General features: G+C 61.1%; 1 protein-coding gene across 2 annotated transcripts in view; it reads left to right on the top strand.

Annotated features, from left to right (window-relative positions):
• Window positions 1-19,891, top strand: part of KDM4B (lysine demethylase 4B) — a 33,302-nt gene extending 13,411 nt beyond the window's left edge. The window contains exons 5-24 of one of the 2 annotated variants that reach the window (XM_049788042.1): window positions 197-311; window positions 2,518-2,711; window positions 7,559-7,608; window positions 8,398-8,501; window positions 10,414-10,551; window positions 11,646-11,842; window positions 12,696-12,794; window positions 12,935-13,131; window positions 13,649-14,055; window positions 14,136-14,256; window positions 14,422-14,600; window positions 14,678-14,903; window positions 15,201-15,277; window positions 15,404-15,459; window positions 15,569-15,677; window positions 17,480-17,665; window positions 17,755-17,919; window positions 18,017-18,136; window positions 18,637-18,729; window positions 19,039-19,891. In XM_049788042.1, coding sequence (XP_049643999.1) covers window positions 197-311; window positions 2,518-2,711; window positions 7,559-7,608; window positions 8,398-8,501; window positions 10,414-10,551; window positions 11,646-11,842; window positions 12,696-12,794; window positions 12,935-13,131; window positions 13,649-14,055; window positions 14,136-14,256; window positions 14,422-14,600; window positions 14,678-14,903; window positions 15,201-15,277; window positions 15,404-15,459; window positions 15,569-15,677; window positions 17,480-17,665; window positions 17,755-17,919; window positions 18,017-18,136; window positions 18,637-18,729; window positions 19,039-19,254 — 3,049 coding nt within the window. In that variant the 3' untranslated portion in view covers window positions 19,255-19,891. The remainder of the gene's footprint in view (window positions 1-196; window positions 312-2,517; window positions 2,712-7,558; window positions 7,609-8,397; window positions 8,502-10,413; window positions 10,552-11,645; window positions 11,843-12,695; window positions 12,795-12,934; window positions 13,132-13,648; window positions 14,056-14,135; window positions 14,257-14,421; window positions 14,601-14,677; window positions 14,904-15,200; window positions 15,278-15,403; window positions 15,460-15,568; window positions 15,678-17,479; window positions 17,666-17,754; window positions 17,920-18,016; window positions 18,137-18,636; window positions 18,730-19,038) is intronic. The other variant, XM_049788043.1, reaches the window with a different exon arrangement.
• Window positions 19,892-20,787: the final 896 nt, after the last annotated feature.

Here is a 20,787-nt window from a genome sequence, read left to right as displayed (position 1 = left end):
GGGTGGGGTGCTGCTGGCTTCTGTGCCCCGTCTTGTGTGGAAGGGCTAGAAAGGCCGACAGCAGAAAGTGTGGGGCCCCCTTCGTGTTTGTCCACAGTCGCCCTCCCTGGGGCTGGCCTGGGTGGGTTTCGGCAGAAGTGGGTACCCTGTGTCTGCCCGGATCCTGGGGCCTACTGTGGTGCCTGTTGCTCCCCAGATACTGCACTCCACGGCACCAGGACTTTGACGACCTGGAGCGCAAGTACTGGAAGAACCTCACCTTCGTGTCCCCCATCTACGGGGCCGACATCAGCGGCTCTTTGTATGACGATGTGAGTGTCAGTCATCCCTGGCCCTGCGGCCCATTCTAGAACATTCCGTTGACCTGAGAAACACTGTGTTCTTCTGGACCCTTGTCCCCTTGGATATTTGCCCCTGGTACCCCAGCCTGGCCTGGACCCTTGAGAGTGCCAGGACTAAACACTGGGCGACAGCCCGGGGCCACGCTAAGAGCCCCTGAGCACCTAGGGGGTGGGGCTAGGAGGATCCTTAGCACTTGATTTGGTGTCTGAAAAGTGCTGTGGTTGGGTGTAGGATGGCCCTGAGCTTCCCAGTACCCTGGGGATGCGGGTTATTCTGGCTGTATTAGTCCTCCCTGTCGAGCCCAGCCTGCAGTGGGGTCACGAGTGGGCAGCCAGGAGGTCTCAGGGCCTGGCAGTGGACAAGTGTGGCTCAGAGCAGGGCCTGGGCTATGGCTCTGTCCAGGCAGTTGTTGGAAGGCTCAGTCAGTGCCTGAGTACCATGCTGTCCGCCTGATGACTGCATCACTGATGTTGCGTAACACTGACATCTGCACCGGGCCTGCCCGTCACAGGGAACCCTCAGGGCATAGGGCAGTAATGGCTAACCTTTTTGAACCCGAGTGCCCAAACTGCCCCACGAAACCAAAGAATTTCCTCAAAAGTGCCAGCATGTCAATTAAACCTTAATAACAAGATTTTAGTATCTAAAAACTATGCGGCAAGTCAGCATATCTTTTTTTTTTAATTATCTTTATTTAAACACCGTGGTGACAAATAAGATTGTAGTTGTATGATTACAGTCATGTAAAGAACACCCCCCTTCACCAGTGCAGGATTCCCACCACCAATTTCCCGGAACTACCTACTCCCCACCCCACCACACCTGTACTCGAGACAGGCTTTCTTTTTCCCTCATTCATTCACATTGTTATGATAGTTTTCAGTGTACTTATTTCTCTAACTGCACTCATCACTCTATGTGGTGAGCTTCATGTCATGAGCTGCACCTACATGGGAAGATGGGGGAAAATAAGGGTTGGGACTGAGGCAGTAAAAGATTAGAAATGAGCTTTGTAGGGCAGTATCAAGGTCACAATACAAGATGGATATTATGCATATATAAACTATATGCATACAATACTATCAATAGAAAAAAAAGGAGAAAAAATTTCCAGTGACTGTCCCACCATAAACCAGTGCTAGAACAGCCCGCCCTCCTCCAAAAGCGTATAGTGTAGGGAGAGGTAGGGGGGAAGCCTGTTGACCCCTATAGAGTCCACCTAGACCGGCGCCCAGGGAAGGCCTGGGGTCAGGGGAAAAAAGGACGGCTGGGGGCCTGCCAAGCTTCCCAGCACTCCCCAGACTAGGGAGAAGGGCACTGGTATGGGGCCTCCCCAAACCCTATACCTGGCAAGAGCTGGTCTCCAGAATCAAGAAGGAAACCGAAAGCCAGATATCTGCCCGCCCTCCTCCCCATGCACCTCCCCTCTGGAGTACGGAGGGAGGGGGGAAGCCTGAGGACCAATAAGAGTCTACCTGAACCCACTTCTGGCCATCTGAGCTGACATCCAGGGAAGGCTTGGAGTCAGGAGAGAAGAAGGGGACGGCTGGGGGCCTGCCAAACCTCCCAGCACTCCCCAGGCTAGGAAGAAGGCCTCTGGCATGGGGCCTCCCCAAACCCCATACCTGGCAAGAGCTGGTCTCCAGAATCAAGAGGAAACTGGAAGCCAGATATCTGCCTGCCCTCCTTCCCTAGAGTACGGAGGGAGGGGGGAAGTCTGAGGACCCCTAAGAGTCCACCTGAACCCACTTCTGGCCATCTGAGCTGGCACTCAGTGAAGGCCTGGAGTCGGGAGAAAGGGGGGGACAACTGGGGGCCTGCCAAGTCTCCCAGCATTCCCCAGGCTAGGGAGAAGGCTTCCCCAAACCCCATACCTGGCAAGAGCTAAGTGCCGCATATCTTAATTGAGGATCTTCTGGCGTGCCCGCTGCAAGGCCTTCGTGCGCCACTACCGGCACACGTGCCATAGGTTCTCCATCAAGGGCGTAGGGCATTCGGAAAGTTCCAAATGGTGTGATGTGTGAACCCCTCCCTCCCATTTCCTGTACCCAGGAGGCCTAGCTGACCACGGGGTGGGGGGGAGGGAAGGAGAAAGCCTCTGAAGTGTTCACCCTGGCAGGTGTCTGTGGGGTCTGTCAGGGGTCACCTTGCAACTGGGCCCCCTGCTGCCCCCAGGACGTGGCGCAGTGGAACATTGGGAACCTGCGGACCATCCTGGACATGGTGGAGCGTGAGTGCGGCACCATCATCGAGGGCGTGAACACGCCCTACCTCTACTTCGGCATGTGGAAGACCACATTCGCCTGGCACACGGAGGACATGGACCTCTACAGCATCAACTACCTGCACTTTGGGGAGCCCAAGTCCTGGTAAGCAAGTGGGGGGGGCAATGAACATAGAATGGAAGTGGGGGAGTACCCATGTGTGTGCCTGAGATGAGTGTGAGCACCACCGCGTGTACAGGGGTATGAGGGTGTGTGTCACCCGCTGGCCTTGCTGGGTCTCCTTCCTCACTGGGGCCCCTCTGCCAAGTCCTGCATGTCCCCTGGCGGCCACCAGGTGGCACTCCTGTCCTTCCCAGGAGCCCCTGGCACCTGCGACTTTCTCTGCCGGAGGCTGGGCCTGGACGCCCCTAGCCTGCTCCTTCGTGGGTCGGGGCTCAGCCTGCCAGAGGAGGAGGTTCTGTGGGGCTGCTTCGGGCCATATCTTGCCATGCCTTGCCCTCCTTCACTTTCCCAAGATATGGCCAAGATATGGGGTGCAGTCTGCAGGGAGAGAAGCTTCTCAAAGGCTTCTCAGCTGGGCCGGGGTCTGGTTGTGAGAGGCTGTGGGGGAGCTGCAGGGCGTCTCCATGCCTTAGTCCCTTCTCTGGGGTGGAGCCGCGTGGGCTTGTTCACCACCAACTCCCTGGTGCTCCTTCCCCACTGGCCTATGCTCCCCTTTGTCTTCGTGTCTGCTGTGCTGCAGAGGTGACCATAAGCGGCCCCTTGTTTGTGCGTGTTGCCTCTGTGCAGTGTGGGAGCTGCACCTCCAGACCACCCATCCCTCGAGGGGCTCCACAAATGCCCCAGGCCCAGGTACGGCTGTCCTAGCTCTCAGATCCGGCTTCCAGCAGCACATCCCCTGTCTCTGGGCCCAGGGAAAGCTTGCTCAGGGAGGGCTCAGGCACTGGCCATGGTGGTCAGGGGTGGGGAGCGGCTCCCTGCTCGGGGCATCTCAGAGTCATGCACAGTGCAGACTAAAGCCCCACTTTGCTTCAGAGGGAGCACGGGGACTCTGGGTGTTATGGGGGGCAGGGAGGGCAAGTCTGAAGAAGCAGGTGGGGCCAGGATTCTCTGTGTCTCTCTATCATTCTCTGTCTTTTTACATCTCTCTGTCTCCTTGTCTCTGTCTCTCCCTGTTCCTCTCTCCCTGTCTGTCTCCACTATCATCAGCTCCCTCTCGGGCATCTGTGAAGAGGCTCTAGCTCTTCCCGGCGCTGCCAGCAGGGGTCAGGGCTGCATTTTCTCAAAGGGCAAGGCTGTCACTCCTGCTGGAAAGTGGTTGGCCTGGTGGCCACAGGCTCCTCCTAGTCCCAGCCCTGCCCCTGTGGGAGGTTCTCCCCCACCTCCTGCTCGCACCACTGCCACGGACCACTGACTGGCTCGTAGACTGTGTCTGCTCAGCTGCTCTTGTGGGACACAGGTCTGGGGATCTGGGCTGAGGTGTTGCACACTTAGTCTAGCCTCTGCTATTTTTGTTTTTGGGTCACACCCAGCAGCAATAAGGGGTTCCTCCTGGCTCTATGCTCAGAAATCACTCCTGGCAGGCTAGGGGGACCATTTGGGATGCCAGGATTCGAACCACTGTTCTTCTGCATGCAAGGCAAATGCCCTACCTCCATGCTATCTCTCTGGCCCCCAAGCCTCTGCTTTTTTGACCTTGTTTCCACAGGCACCTGGACATGGGCTGTGGGGTGCAGTGGGGCAGGGTAGGGAGGTTCTGGGTCCCTTGGCCACACACCGGAGTAGGTGGATGGGACATGTGGGGGCTCCAGAGGGGACCAGCAGTCTCAGGCTGGACTTGCAACAGGGCTTCAGGCAGAAGGTCGGGCCTGCAGCTGCATGTCCCTGCCCTGTGTCCTCTGGGTTCCCCATTTGCCTGTGCCCCATCTCTGCGGCCCCGCTATGTGGTTTGGCAGGAGTAGGTGGGTGTTGTTTCGAAGGCGCCACTCAGAACACTTGGAGTCAAGCTGCAGCCAGGCTGCAGGTCACAGCTGCCCCCCAGCGTCCTGCCAGAACCCCTTCCTGCAGCCCAGCCCCCCTCACCGCAGGGGCAGTTTCTGTGGCAAGCTCCCAGCCTTTGTGGGTGGTACTCACAGATGGGTCTCAGACCCAGTCCACCTCACCCTGTCTTCTTGCAGTCACACAATTGTGGGGATGGGGGGCTGTGGTGGGATGTGAGAAGCTGCTGGCTGCCATCTGTACCGAGCTGGTTCCTCCAAATGGACTCTCAAGGGAGGCCCAGGATGGGTCCAAACTCCGAGCTGTGGGGCCAGAGTGGGCCAGATCCTCATGACCAGCAAACGCCCCCTAGATTGATCCCACAGGCTGGCCTCACTGTTGTGTCCAGGGTCTGCGGCAAACCCAGCCCCACATCCTGCTTCTGCTAGCAGTTGCTCTCTCTGGGTGCAGCATGCACACGGACTCACACACACACACTTCCACATGTATGTACAGGCACTCACTGCCACCTGCTGCTAGTTAAAGCACCGGAGGTTCAGGGTGCCTCTGGGATCGAGGAGGGGGGTGTCCTGCACTCCAGGCCCCTCACACTTGCTTCCCTCATGATCACACCCTCACAGCTGTGCTGGGACTTGGCATTTTTGCTTCTGTCGCGTCAAGACAAAACCCAGGGATGTGATGTTGTTATGATGCCTCAGCCCTGAATTCTTCCCGGCTGTGTGGAGGAAGCTGTCTCCCCTCCCACCCAGTCCCTGCCTGGCTGGAGTACCTCAGAAGCTGGATCCTGGCACCATAGTGTCCCCAGCTCCTGGGGGGTGCAGGTGGAGCCCCTGGGACCTTGCATGGCTTCTGTGTGTGCCAGTAAAAGCAGAAGGGCACATGGGTCACAGTAGGTGGGCAGGGGGCAGTTTCTGACCCTGTCCGGGCGGCACCTGTCCAGTGCTGGGTCTAAGGGCGAGATGCGTTGAGCACTGAGGGAAGAGTCCCCACCTGCCCCTAGGCTGGCCCTGTGTGTCCTGCGTGACTGTCGCAACTGTCCTTTCATGGCCTGGGCCTACATTGACCCTGGGTCTGGGACATCCAACACCTGTCGGGAGCCTTGGGGTGCCACGTCCCCACACGATGCAGGTCCCCGAGCCGGCCTGGTCCGTGTTTCTCTTCCTGACGCGCTCATTTAATTCTGAACCTGCGGGGTGCTTCCTTATTTATTCTCATTGTTCTTGATAATAATTCTAAGCCATTAGAGGAGAAAATTATGTTCAAAAATGCTGTTTCACACTTTGTTTGATGATTTAGAGCGATAGAAAATAGCCCATTTGCTGGCTTTTATAGTCTGATAATTATTCACATCCATCAAGTCATTCCGGGGGAATAAACAAAACATGAGGAAATGACACTATTAATAGCTTCTCCACAGTCTCCAGGAAGACAGCGTGGGCGCTGGGGGCCCCGGCCCACCCGCCACTCCAGCCTTGTCTGCCCTGAGCCCAGGCCCCAGCCCAAAAAGGGGGCCGAGGGTCACTGCAGATGGCAGGCGGTGACCAGTTTTCCGCATTACATTTTGGGCAGTGTCCTCGATTTGGGAATATCAGTACTCCAAATACCTCCAGTGCGAACAGGACCATGGGAAGGCAGTGAGTCTCGGGGTCCGGCAGACTCAGCCATTCTCCCTTCCAGAAGGTTCCGCGTCTGCTGTGCTGGCATTTCAGCTGGGGATCCAGGATTATTTCCCAGAAGTCAGCCTGGGTCCTGCTCTCTCACCCCGCCGACCCCCACTCTGCAGATTTGTCTCTGTAGAACAGGCTTGACTTCCAGCCGCCCTACAGGGCATTGGACGCACACACACCAGCATATGCATGACTTATGATCACGGCTGCCCTGAGGCTCGTTGTGTGGAGCCTTGGCCGGCAAGAGGGAATGAGTACATGTGCACAATATATGCACACTTGTACATGTTGGTGCCTGCATGATGAAGCATGAACGTATGTTGTCCGCACATATTTGAGCAGCCATGTGCACACATTCGTGTACAACAGTATTCCATACACATGTGCGCGCACATCTACTCACGCACATAAATTAGATACCCTGTCTCTTATTACATAGATACACTTGCCCATCTCTGGTCTTACTTCCCCGGGGGCTGAGTCCCCATCCCCGCCCTCAACGGATGTGGGGACTCTGGCCGTGAGTGGCCCTCACTGGCCCCCAATGCCGTCCCCATCACTACACTACTGCTCCCCGCCCAGGCTCATCCTCCCATGCTCCTCCTGTGAGTCTCGGCAGCTGGCAGACGCTGCGCTGCCCTACCCGATCCCCTCTAATCTCCGGGGGGGGGGGGGCACCCCGCCTCCTCCCGCAGGCTGGACTTCCCCGATAATGGGTGCCTGAGCCAATGCGTTCAATGGAATCTTATCTTTCAACTCCCAATTATGGGCCGAGATTAGGCCAGGAACTGTGGTGTGAAGTGAAGTCCACCTGGCCCTAAAGGACAGTTCAGCTGCAGTGTGCACATGTGTGCGTGCATGTCTGTGATAACAGCCCCCTTGCCCTGTCCCCTTCCCTCTGACACAGGGGCTCCTCTGTGCCCCCCCTCACTGGCCCACAAATGAACTAAATGAACTGTTAGCTTGGAGCTGGCCTGACACTCACTTATGTCCCAACCTGCCACCCTCTGGGCTCATCAGAAACAGTCTGCATCCTCTGTTGATCCAAGTAAGGGGCTTTTCCCGCAGCCTGGTATTTGAGAGGAGTTGGGGGCTCCCTGATGTCTTCTCCTGCCCCAGGCACCAGTGTGATCCCCACAGCGGTGTCCGGCTCCTACTACACACATTGGGGCTTCAGGCTGAGTCAGAGCCCCGTGCCCCCCCCTCTGTTGTGAGGGTCCTGGCAGCTGCTGTAAGGAATCGCCTCCCCCCACCCAAGATGGGACGGCCCAGCGCCCACCCTGATGCCACCATGCTGTGTCTCTCACTGTCTCTCTTTTCTCTCAGGTATGCCATCCCCCCAGAGCATGGCAAGCGCCTGGAGCGACTCGCTATCGGTAGGTCCCTGTCACCCCATCCCAACCCTTCCCTGCACCCGAGCACCCCGCCCCTGCAGCTCCCCCTGGCTTCCCCTCAGAGATCCCCAAGACCTAGGATCGGGAGCCACGGCCTGGGCTGGGACTCCATCAGGCCACTTCTCCACAGCCACAGACCCTCCCCGGGAAAGGGGCTCCCAGGCTACAGAGATGGGCGCACGGGTCACCTGGAGCCCACTCCAGGGTCCGATGCTCTGGCAGGCAAGCTCAGGGTTCCCCTGTCCTCCCCTCCCCCGCCCTCAGCTGCTCCGTGGTCCAGCGGGGGGCAGGAGCTGGCGATTAATCAGAAAAGCCTCTGATGGGCTCGCGGGAGAGCCAGTTAATGTGCGGCTGCTTGGTGCTAATCACTTCGAACGTGCCTTTATTAGCGCCCTAATGAGGCCGCTCCCACCGCGCGATTGTGTCAGGGACAGAGTCAGCCCCAAGTCTAATGGAGACGCTTTTAGGGGGTTCCATGGCTGCCTGTCTCCCGAAAGAACCATGCCAGCATCATGAATTCATGGATACGGGGTGGGGTCAAGGCACCCTTCTCTGGCCTCCCTGCTGTGCCCCAGGGGGGGTATCCCTGGGGAAGGATGAGGGTGCCATCTGAGGCCCTGGAGCTCACCTGTGGGGGGGGGGCCATGTGCTCCCACCCCACCGTCACCCCTTCGGTCTGTCCCTTCTTCTGTAACCCTGGGGCACCCTGCGGGGGGGACCACTTTGCAGGCACCCCCCTCACAGCTTTCCCCACCCACTTCCCTCCCCCAGGCTTCTTCCCCGGGAGCTCCCAGGGCTGTGACGCCTTCTTGCGCCACAAGATGACCCTCATCTCACCCATCATCCTCAAGAAGTATGGGATCCCCTTCAGCCGGGTACGTGGGGCCCAACCGGGGAGGGTGTCTGTGTCTCTGATTGTGTCCACATGTCTGTTTCTACGTGCATGTCTGTGCGCTTTCCTTTCCAGCCCCTTCAAACCCAGCTGTCAGTGACTGGGGGAAGTGGGGGGTGGGTTCTCCCAGGTTCGATGCCTGCCACCTGCCTGCCCAGGCGAGACTGCGATCTTGGTAATTTACTGCTCTAGGGGCTGCCCGCTCAGCCTGCTGCTGTGATAGATGAGCCTGAGCCAGGGAGTTAGGGGGTCCTGGGCTCACCCCCAAGCCCCCCCCCACACACATCCTGGGACATCTCAGACTCGATCCTTGCAGGCAGGCTCCTTTTTGGACTGGGCAGAGGTGGGAAGAGCCCCCCCCCAACTGGTCTCTGAACATTCCCCCAGAAGAATGTTTTGGGGCCCACTGGTATGTTCTGCCATCAGCCCTTGTACGTGTCCCCCGCCCCCACTTTCTCTCCCAGGGTGTCAGCGAGTCAGAAATTGCTTCTGACATTTCAATCTTGGTGCCTACAGTGGCGGCGGCGGGGCTGGGAGCAAAGCCCGCAGCTTTGCAATGCTCTGTGCCAGCTCTGTGCCAGCTCTGTGCCCTCCTTCCGTCTGTCTCTTCATTGTCTTGCTGGCAGCAGGGGTCAAGGGTGATAGGGTACAGGATGACAGGTCAGACCAAGCACCCCAGGCTCATACCCTGGGCCCACGGCAGGCAGCACCCTGTCACCCTTCCAAAACTGGGCACCCCCTCATCTGGATTCCTGGCCGCCTGCAACCAAGCAAGTCCCTGAGCCCCAAGTATAAGTCTCTGCTATGGTGTTTACTTCTCGAAGCAGGTGTAGATCAATGGCCAGGCCTCTTAATTAAAAGTGTATTTCTGTGATGGGCAGACGGCAGGCTGCCAGCTGCCTCCCTCAGTGGGTCCGAGCTGGGCTCCCCCAGCGACACCCCCACCCCAACTGAGGCTGTGGGGCAGGGGCTTCTTACCTCCCGAGCTCAGCATCCCTGGTGAGCCTGACTGAGGGACTGTGGGAGCAGGCAGTGAGTCGATCACTGGCGGTCTTTGGCATTGCCCCATTCTCGTGTCCCCACCCCCCGGGGAGTCCAGGAGGGTCCAGGCAAGGTGGGCAGGTGGCTGAGCCCAGGGCCCCACATGGGAGCATCCAGATCAGGAGCTGGGGTGCTCTATTGTGGGGGATCCTGCAGCTGACTCCTGTGGGGGGCTGGGGCCTGAAGGCCGGGAGGCTCCTGCGGGATTCTGACCTCGCATTGGCCTTGGGCAGGACTCTCCTACCTTCGCAGACAGGACGGGGACAGCCCTTTGAACTTGAGGCAGCAAACATGCCCCTCGTGGCATCAGGGACACCCTCTGTGCCCGTGTGCACGGCCCAGGGCCTGGTGCCACCCAGCCTGGTTCCCAGGGAAAGGCCTGGGCTGACGCAGATCCACCTGGCGGGTGGTGCTGGAACAGTGGCAGTGCTAGGGGCCCCAGGTGAGCCTGGGTTCTGGGGTGGCCTTGCTTCCCTTTGGCGCCACCTTGACTCTCTCTGCCAAGTGGAAAGTGGGACCCGGGCTGGTCCGGCCTTCTGGGTGCTGGTGGTTGGGCCCAGAAGTGGCAGCACCTGTGTGGTCTGGGGGGGCCTGAAGCAGAAGCTGCCCCCCTCAGCCTTCTTCCCATTTAGGTCTCTGGGGGAAGGGTCTGAAAGCTTCGGGCTCTCTGCTCTGGAGTCTGGGCTGCACCAGCCTCTCTAGACTCTCCAAGTGGTGTTGGGGACCAGCAGGGCAGTCCTGTCCCCCCGTGTCTGTCGGAACTTGGGTCATCTTGGCGGCCCCCCGCCAAGTGGACTGGGGCCTTCGTCCCTCTGGGGCCCACTGGCCGCTGACATTGGCGCCTGGGCCCGCAGATCACGCAGGAAGCGGGCGAGTTCATGATCACCTTTCCCTACGGCTACCATGCTGGCTTCAACCACGGCTTCAACTGTGCTGAGTCCACCAACTTCGCCACCCTGCGCTGGATCGACTACGGCAAAGTGGCCACGCAGGTACGAGGGTGGGGGCAGAGCCTGACAGTGGACACCTTGGGGTGGAGTAATGAGTTGGGGACCCCTGCGGCCTTGGACATGGTTGTTGGTTCTCTCTACTCTTCCCCCCATCCCACCCCCGCAGAAGACAACAGGGAGCTATACTAAACTTTACCCGGGAAAGGGTCTCTGAGATAGGGGAGATGCTGGAGCGTGGAGCACATGGGGTCCTGGGCTGTGTGGGCGCCAGGCGACGGCACCAAGCGAGGGCCCCTCTTTCTTGGACACCGACCCATGGGCTCAGCAGCAGGGGAACCTCGAGGTTCAAAGCTGGGCCCAGAGTCGGGGTGGGGGGTGGGGGAGTGGCATTTTGGGGGTTCAACTTCAGGTCTGAGCTGTCAGCCGGGCACCTTCCAGAGGGGCTGTCAGTTCCAGGCTGTCGGGACTGCCCACTTATTGACAGCAATTTGGGGGCCAGCCATGTGTCCCCAGACAAGTGACGTTTGGTGAGTGCAGCCTGAGATGCAGCCTCGCTGCCCTGGATGAGGGCAGTCAGTGTAGCGTGAAATGACTAAACAAGCCTCCCTTGTGTGGTGCCTGGAGGCTGGTGGGGGCCGGAGTGGGGGCGTCGGGGCTGTGGGTCACTGACTCTTGTGACCGGGACTGACTGTGAGGCGCCAGCACAGCTGGGATCCCAGAAGCCTGTGGCGTGTTGGGGCGGGTCTGGGGCCCCTGAGACCAGGCTGAAGGCGAGGGGCCAGGACCCAGATTTGTCATTCTGCAGGACCTGAGCGGCCTCATGTCACCCCACTGTCTCCTGCTCTCACTCCCAGCCCAGATCCCGTTCTTGGGGGGGGGGTCCCATTCTTGGGAGTGCTACCCACAAGGTAGAGGACACAGCCACACTGGCCAGAACTTGGGGGTGCGCAGAGGTAGTGGAGCCGCCCATGGATGTCATCCCCAGGAGGGTCCAGCTGCAGAGACATGGACACCCATGGGAGCCCTGTTCTGAGGATCCGGGGGGGGGGGGGTCTGTATCTTGTCCACTCCTGGGCTGGTGGTTGTCCGACTTCCTCCCGCTGCAGCACCCTGAGTGTGCCCCCCTGCCCACGCAGTGCACGTGCCGCAAGGACATGGTGAAGATCTCCATGGACGTGTTCGTGCGCATCCTACAGCCTGAGCGCTACGAGCAGTGGAAGCAGGGCAAGGACCAGCCGGCACTGGACCACACGCGCCCCACAGCACTCAGCAGCCCCGAGCTCAGCTCCTGGAGTGCCTCCCGTGCCTCGCTTAAGGCCAAGCTCCTCCGCAGGTGAGCCCGAGCAGAGACAAGCTGAGCCAACATCCCTGCTCCTCCAGCCCCCTCCCTCTGGCCCTCCTCCCTACTCTCTTCCCCCCTCCTTCCAACACTTCTTCCCTTCCTACAATACTCTTCCCTCCTCTCCGTCCTCCCCTTTCCTATTCCTTCCTCCTCCTCTCCTTCCCCTCCCTGTCCTGCAACCCTGCAGGAATCAGCTGTTGCTGGGCAGAGAAAGGCCTGACCAACTAGCCCCGACGGGGAGTCCTGGGAGAGGGAGGGTCCACTGAGGGGCCTTTCTAGGGGCTGCAAGCCGGCCAGGGCGGGACTCAATGTGGATATCCGGCTGCCTACCCTGACCTGGGGGGCAGCCCCTGGTGGTGATGGGGCAGTGGTGGAATCTGGTCTCTCCTACTCTGCCCTCCGCCAAAGGGCTGTCCTGCCATTTATTTCCCGGACTCCTTTGCACCCGTCCTGCTCCTCGCACCCCTACCCTGCACCCCCGCACGTGCCCACCGACCCTGCTTTTGCCTCTGGCCATGGGGGGGCCATGCTGCAAGCCATCACAGGCCTGTCACAAGCCAGGCAGAGGAGACAGACCCGGGGGGTTTGGGCAGAGCCAGGAGGGCATGGGGGGGGGGGGGAGTTGGTCCTATAAGAAGAGGCCCAGCCTTGCTCCCTGTAGTGAGCGTGCAGGTGCCTAGAGGGGCAGTGGTGGCCCCCGAAGGAAGGTCCAGCCACTTGCCTACTTCTCTGCAGCACTCCCTGGCTGCTTGGCCACGTGGGGGGGGTCCAGGTTTAGAGCCCGGAGCCGTAGCCATAGGGGGAACCCCAGTGCAGAGGGCTCAGCCATTCGGCTCCCATGCAGACAGGTGAGTGTGAAGGAGAGACACTGGCGGAAGGCCGAGGACGACAGACGGCCAGGCCTAGACAGGAAGAGAGAGCCCAGCAGGAAGCCGGGGTTCCAGTAAGTGACCCCGCGCCCGCCTCATCCATCCCCATCGCTGCCTGCCCGCCCCATCCCCTCCGCTGTCACCTGCCTAACACCCGCATCCCGGAGCCCGCCCCTAGGCTCCGCACCCGCCTGCCTCACGGCCTCACCCCCAGGTCTCATCGGAAGCGGAACCAGCCCAAGAAGTCCAAACCTGAAGACTCCAAGTCTGCAGAGGAGGGCTCGGCCCCGGCAGCCATCCAGGAGGAGGTGGGTGTCGGCCTGAAAGAGGCGGTGCCCCCTGAGGTGGAGCCCGAGGAGGAAGACGAGCCCCCGGTTCTGGCCCAGGCCCGGGACCCTGAGAGTGCAGAGGGTGAGTGAGGGAGTGAGGGAATCCCAAGGGCGATGACTCTGACCCGTGACCCCAACCCTGTCCTGGTCCCCGCCTAGCCCTGGACCACAGCTTGTCATGGCAGGGGCTGAGTGTGTGTCTGTGTTTATGTCTGTGTGTCTGTGTTTTTGTGTGTCTGTCTGTGTGTGTCTCGTCTCCCAGCTCGTTTCCTGCTCCCATACAAGATGCTGGGAATCGAACTTAGGTTGGCCACGCCCTCCATGCTGTGCTGTTACTAGACCCCAGTGTGGGGAGTCACATCTAGGACAGACCCAGAGTGGGGTGACCCACACCCCCCAAATAGTAAGACCCCACAAGTCCCTCTTGCAAATTGTGGAAATTATGGTGGGATCAGGCTAAGAATCCTGGCAGGTGCCTATGACCCCCAGAATGCCCTGGTCGGGCTCCCTGACCTCTGACCACTGACCTCTCCACGTTGGGGAGGCTCGTGGGGTGCACATGGGCCAGGCAGCACCCTGAAGTGACCCCTCTCCCACAGAGGACGACAGGGGCAAGGCGCGACCCCCCAAAGCCAAGGGCGACCGGAAGAAAAAGGGCCTGAACCCCCTGCACACACACTCCCCGCCCGCACCTGCCCCCTCCTCCAGCAGGGAGGCCCCTCGGCCCGAGCCCCCAAGCCCCGCCGCCCCCAGCGACAGCCCCACGGCCGCCCCCCTCAACGTGGTGCCACCCGAGGCCCCAGGAGAGGAGCAGGAGGCACGACCACGCCCCATCATACCGATGCTGTACGTGCTGCCGAGGCCCGGGCCATTTCCCGGGGACAAGGGCCGTGTGTCCTGCTCGCCACCCACGGAGCCGCCTGGCCACAAGGAGCCCGCCTGGAAGGCGTCCGTGGGGCCCATGGAGCTGGGGGCGCCTGAGGACGGCGGGGCCCCTGATCGTCAGGTGAGGGCTGCGGGCAGGGCTGGTCTGTACCCCCTGCATGCGTCCTTTGTCACCCCCTCACTCTCACCCCCATGTCCCAGGCACCACCCCTGACTCCCCAGCTGAAGGTGGAGGTGAAGAAGAGCCGGCGCCACCCCTTGGGCAGGCCCCCTACCCGCTCGCCGCTGTCTGTAGTCAAGCAGGAGGCATCCAGCGACGAGGGTGCGTGTCCAGCCCCATCTGAGGGTGGCCCAAAGGGAGTGGGAAGTCCCCAGGGGGCCACGGCATCACCATGAGTCTGGGGTCATCAGCCAGACCCCCGGGATGGGAAACACTTGAGATGCCTTTTCTGCCACCTCACCCACCTGTCCATCCTTCTGCCCCTAGAAGCTCTGGCCTTCCCCGGGGAGGAGGATGCAAGCGATCCTGTGGCCCTGCGGGCGCTATTGGACCTGGCATGGGGGGACCAGGCCGCCCGCTTCCAAGCCGAGCGCAGTTTCAATGAGGCCGCTGCCCTGAGGGAGCCGCACTGTGCCGTGTGCGCCCTCTTCTACCCCTACAGCCAGGTGCCCGGGGGCTTTCCTGGCAGGGTGGTGTGGGGCGAGCGTGGGTCGGCCAGGCCACTGAGCATCCTCACCCACAGTCCTTGCAGATGGAAAAGGAGGCCCCTCCGGCCCCTGCTGGCGACACCCCAGCTGCACCCCCCTCCAGGAGGGGCCAGAAGACGCAACCGCTGATCCCTGAGATCTGTTTCACGTCGGGTGGGAGCACAGGGAGCACCGAGCCACTGCCGGGCACCGCGGCCATTGGGGAAGACGGCGCCAGTCTGCTCATCGCCTGCGCCAAGTGCTGCCTGCAGGTCCACGCCAGTGAGTGCTCCCGGGACTCACCTGAACAGAGGTGGGGGGGCCTCAAGACACACCTGTGTCCTGAACCACACTGAGCCCCCATCACCCTGCATCCTGGCCTGCCAGACCTTGAGTCCATGGTGGTCACTCCCTGAGGGGCAGTGAGGACACGGAGCCCATCCATGGATCCTTTCCCGGGAGGCTGCACAACTGCCCCTTCCGCCCTTGCTGTGACCCCCTAACGCCCCTCAGCCCAGCCGCCCCACTTAATACCCCAACCCCATCCGTCAGACCAGCCCGCTTGCTGCTGTCCCGCAGGTTGCTACGGTGTCCGGCCGGAACTGCTTAGCGACGATTGGACATGCTCCCGCTGTGCCGCACACGCCTGGACTGTGGTAACTTGGGGACCGCTGGCACTAGGGTGCAGGGAGGTGGGGATGTGAGGACCTTGGGTGGGCCCACATGGGCCCCGGAGCTGTCAGCTCGGCCCACATCCCTCACTCTGGTGTGTGTGCCCCCAGGAGTGCTGCCTGTGCAACCTCAGGGGAGGCGCCCTACAGGTGACCACGGACGGGAGGTAGGTGGGGCCTGCAGTGACCCTGTTCAGGAGGGGTGTGTGGGCGCCTGCCCCAGCGTGGTCCAAGCAGAGAGACAGGAAGGTGACCCCTGCCCGCCCTCCCGTTCAGGTGGATTCATGTGATCTGCGCCATTGCCGTCCCGGAAGTTCGGTTCGTGAACGTGACAGAACGCCACCCTGTGGACATCAGCGCCATTCCCGAGCAGCGTTGGAAGCTGGTAGGTCGGGCCCCCTCCCATCTCCTGTTGGCCCCACAGTGACTACCCTGCTGAAACCAACCCTCGGTGGGCACAGCAGCTGTGGAGCTGGCTGCACGGTCTTCCCCTCTGAGCTTCCTAGGGATTTCCTTGGTCAGGAGTTCTTGTTTGTTTTTAACTTTTGTTTGTGTGTGTGTGGTTTTTGGGTCACACCCGGCAGTGCTCCGGGGTTATTCCTGGCTCCAGGCTCAGAAATTGCTCCTGGCAGGCACGGGGGACCATATGGGGCACCGGGATTCGAACCGATGACCTCCTGCATGAAAGCCTTACCTTCATGCTATCTCTCCGGCCCCTTTTAATTTTTTTTTTAATTATTATTGGGCCACTCCCAGTGACATTCAGGCTGTGTGCTCAGAAATCGCTCCTGGTTTGGGGGACCGTATGGGACGCCGAGGGATCGAACCACAGTTCGTCCTGGGTCAGCCGCATACAAGGCAAATGCTCTACTGCTGCTCTGGCCCGTTTTAAAATTTTTTAAAATTTATTTGCTTATTTTGCTTTGGATTTCTGAGCCACAACAGATGATTCTCCTGGCTCTGCACTCAGGGATCAGTCCTGATGGTGTTCAGGGGACCATCTGGAATGCTGGGTATCCAGGCCAGGTCAGCCGCAAGGCCAGTGCGCACCCCTCCCACTGTCCTATTGCTCCGGCCCCTGGAATTATTTGCCCTGTCAGTACAGGGGTCCCCTAACTGGTCCCGAGACACCTCTACCTGGCATCCTCTTGGTACTGCCTGCCGGAGCCCCGCAGAAGAGGGGGTGACTGCCATTTCCCCTCAGCCTTTCTGCCTGCGAATGGGGAATGGGGTTGCCTGGGTCCCCCCATCTGGGCATGGCTGAGCATGGGTGCTGCTGGTGTTTTCTGTGCTCTGGTTCCTCAGATAGGGTGATGCCCCCCGCCCGTTTCTCCCCCACTTCAAGCTCATCTGACATTTCCAGCCGGCAGCCTCTTCATTGTGGTCCTTGTACCGATGAATGAAAAATTCTTTTACTTGGGCTTGCCTGCTGGTTCCCTCTTGTTTTGTTCCGCTCCATTCGCCACCTTAACTCTTGCCTGTCTGGGTGGCCTGACAGTGTTTGCAGGGAGTCAGCCATGGCCTGAATCCAACTGTGGCCCAGCACCCGTAGTCTTGTGGGGGCAGGGATGGTCTGCACTGGATCTGCTCTGGAACCAGCTCCACACCAGGCTGGGGGCCACTGGCTGCCTGTCCCAGGGAGCTGTGGATGGGGACAGACAGCTCAGGAGGCCCCGGTCAATAGTGCTCCTGGCTGCAGCTGGCCCTAGGGTTGTCAAGGACACTGGGTTGGCCCTTGCACCCCGTCTGTGGGGTTCTGTGCCAGGCAAATACTCTATCCACTGAGGTATCGCTCTGGCCCCACCAACCAGGGTTTCTGGAGCCCAGAAGGCCCAACTGTTCAAATGCTCTGTGGGACAGCTTGGGCCAAGCGGGAGTGGGAGTGGTTTCTGCCCCAGGGAGGGACGTGGGGTTCCCCAAGGCCAAGAAGATTTCAGATAACCTTCCCCTTGTCTCGTGTATGTCTTATGCTGCCTTCTGGAGCATCTTTATCTGCCCAAAGTAAACCCCCCTCCCCAAGGTCAGGTGCCCCCAGCCCAGGCCAGCCAGGAGTCTGGGCTTGTGTCGGAGAAAGCCCATGAGCATGTTTGTGCGCTGCTCCCGGGGCACCCTCTGGGGACTGAGTCCCCCCCTTAGTCCTCCCCTTCAGGGCTGAGCCCCATGCACACCCACGCCCGTGTCCCCCAGAAATGCGTGTATTGCCGGAAGTGGACGAAGAAGGTGTCGGGTGCCTGCATCCAGTGCTCCTGCGAACACTGCTCCACCTCCTTCCACGTGACCTGCGCGCACGCCGCAGGGGTCCTCATGGAGCCTGACGACTGGCCCTACGTGGTGTCCATCACTTGCCGCAAACACAAGGCGGCCGCCCACAGTGTGAGTGGCCAGCCTGACCGACCCCCCGTGGTCCCTGTCCTTGCCCCTCCTTGCCCACCGTGACCCCTGACCCGTGCCCGACCCCCCAGGCGCAGTCCCTGCGGGCCGTGTCCCTGGGCCAGGTGGTCATCACCAAGAACCGCAACGGGCTCTACTACCGCTGCCTCGTCATTGGCAGCACTGCCCAGACCTTCTACGAGGTCAACTTCGAGGACGGCTCCTACAGCGACAACCTGTACCCCGAGAGCATAACCGTGAGTGGTAGCAGGGAGCGTGGTCGGCAGGAGGGAGGCTGCACCTGCGCCCGGGGCACCCCCACATCACCCTTCGCGTCCCGTCTCCTGCCCGCAGAGCAGAGACTGTGCCCGCCTGGGGCCCCCGGCCGAAGGGGAGCTAGTGGAGCTGCGCTGGGCCGACGGCAACTTGTACCGGGCCAGGTTCATAGCTGCTGCTGCTAATGTCCTCTACCAGGTGAGCAGCCCCTTGCCCCCACCTCCCCTGGAGGGCCTGGCTGCGAGTGGGCCTTCGGGCCGGCCCTGAGGGCCTTTAGCTCATTACCCGCTTCCAGCCAGGCCTTCCTGGGGCTAAGGGGAGGTGACAGGGGTGGCTAGTGCCCTGTGTGCTCCTGGGTCCCTTGAGCCTGCTCCCGTCCCGTCCATCCCGCACAGACGTGGGCACGGACAGGGCTGTGCATGCAGGAGGGCAAGCCCTGGGCTTGCGGGGCACCTGGGTGACCCCAGGAAGAGGCTCCCTGTCATCCTGCTTCGTCATGGGGCCTGGCCCATGGCTCGGGTAGAGATTGGGGGGTGGTTTCCTCCGCCCTGCTAGAAATGAAAACCTTCTCGGCCATTTTCTACGGGATCCCAGCACCCTGTGCTCCTCTCTGCAACTGTCACCTCCCCCGTGAAGCCCTCCAGGCCCCACGGGGTGAGTGGGTCCCTGTGGTGGTGCCAGCAGCTGTCCCTTCCCAGGTGGAGTTTGAGGACGGGTCCCAGCTGACGGTGAAGCGGGGTGACATCTTCACGCTGGATGAGGAGCTCCCCAAGAGGGTGCGGTCGCGGCTGGTGGGTACCTCGGGTCCCCCCGACGAACTCGCCCCAGGATACTGGGTGCAGCCAGGACAGGCAGTGCCTAGCCCTGAGGCCTGAGGGGTCACTTGGTGGGGGCCCTCCACCCTGGGCCAGCCCCTCCCCCCCCTTGAGAAACTCAGTCTGCGCCCACCCACCACCAAGTGGGTGCTGCGTGCCTGGGAACTGGCACGTGGTACCCTGAGCCTGGTGCCTCTGCCCCAGCCACGCCCCCTACTCGTGGGACCACCCCCACCGTGCCCTGACCCTTCTTCCGACCCTTGACCCTTGGCCTCTTCTCCGCAGTCGCTGAGCACCGGAGCGCCCCAGGACGGCCTCTTCGCGGGGGAAGAGGTGAAGGCAGCGAAGCGGCCACGGGTCGGTACCCCGACCTCCACTACCCCGACCTCCACCTCGCGTGCCCCTGAGGTGCTGGGGCCCAGTCCGGACTACCTGGCCTTCATGGAGAACCTGCTGCAGGCGCAGGCGCAGGCCCAGGCCCGGCCCGGGCCCCCCTTCTAGGATGCAGGCGGCGGCGGGCCCGGCGTTGGCGTGCTGTGAATCCCCGGCCTGGCCCGGCCCGGCCCAGCCGGGGACCCCTCTGCGGCCGCGGCCCGCACGGACTCAGGGAGCAGGGCCACGTGGGCAGGGCCGGCTTGGACCCAGGCGAGCTCTTCTCGGAAACGGTGCTACTGCAGAGCCCGAGAGCGATTGCGACTCGTGTACATACCCACCAACCGCCTTTGTGAGGTTCTTTCTACGAATTCCTGTTGTTTAAAAAAATAGACGCGCGGAAAAGAGAACAAGAGGAGAAAAAACCCCAGAGTTGTTTTCTAGATTTGTGGCTTTACCAACCCAACCCTCCTTTTCTCGAGCCAGAGGCGATGTCGACGGACACAAACTGCTGGTTGGGTCGGTTCCTGAGGGTTTTTTTGGGGAATCCTTCGAGATCGGGCTTGGGGGGCCGGGGCGATCGTCCAGCCGATCGGTGCTGCTTGTGCTGTGGCCCACCCGGGTTCCATCTCCGGCGTCCCCGAGGGTCCCCCATCGCCACCAGGAGTGGTCCCTGAGTGCAGGGCCTGGAGTCAGCCTCGAGCACCGCCTCAGGGCATGCCCCATCAGCTTTGTCTGGGGCCAGCGGGCGTGGAGGGGGCACCACCGCCTGCGGTCAAGTTTGGGGTCACCCTGCTGTCTGGTCGAGAGGGTGGTGGCTTGGGCTCAGGGAGGGAGGGAGGGACCGACGGGACCTTCCCCCAGGCTGTCCGTGGCCAGGGTGAGTGAAGGGGACAAAACGGGGCCCCTGGGGACCCCCCACCGGGGACGAGCACCTGGGCCCCGTGTTCCAAGTAACGGTTTTGAAAAAAGAGCGGAAGGTCCGCGGGCTGCCCGCAAAGAGAGGGTGTCGTTTGGGGGGCGGGAGGTGGTGGGAGGCGGCCCGGAGAGGGGGTGTCCCTCTGCATGCGGCCCTGGGCGCGGACACGCGCTCAGACGTAGTGAGATGCTATTTATATTGTAAAGAGACTGACTGAAAGGGGACCCTGGCTGGCTCCCTCGCTCTGGGTGCCCCTCCTGGTTCCCCAGTCTAGGGAGGGGGCACTCATGGCCCCCCACGGCTTTGTGTGCGCCGAGGAATGGGGGCACCCCGCCCCAGCACCCTGAGATGAAGGACGCGACACGCTGTACTTTTTGCCTAATTTCCTGCCTCTGGTTCCCCCAGAATTAAAGGCTCCTGAGCACTGCGAACCCCCAAGTGTCTTCATTTCCGAGCTGGGCTGGGCCGGGTTCCCCGGAGTCTCTGCTCCTTGTCTGGACCCTACCCGACTTGAGGGGTTAGTGCCGCCGGGAAGGGAATACCCTGCTCGCCCCAGTCCCTCCCCAGAAAGACACAGCGGGATTGGGGTGCAGGGCCGGCACCCATCTCGGGTGTCCTTCCTCCACTGTCTTTCATAAGTTGGGCTGCAGATGCCAGGTGAGCCCTCTGGGTTATCTGGGACCCCTTCACCCCAAATGCAGTCATTGAACCTCGTCTAGGAGTGGGGTTGGTGGGCGTTTACT

This window comes from Suncus etruscus, chromosome 15 (assembly GCF_024139225.1).
Source record: "Suncus etruscus isolate mSunEtr1 chromosome 15, mSunEtr1.pri.cur, whole genome shotgun sequence".
NCBI lineage: Eukaryota > Metazoa > Chordata > Mammalia > Eulipotyphla > Soricidae > Suncus > Suncus etruscus.
This window is presented reverse-complemented; position numbering and strand designations above follow the sequence as displayed.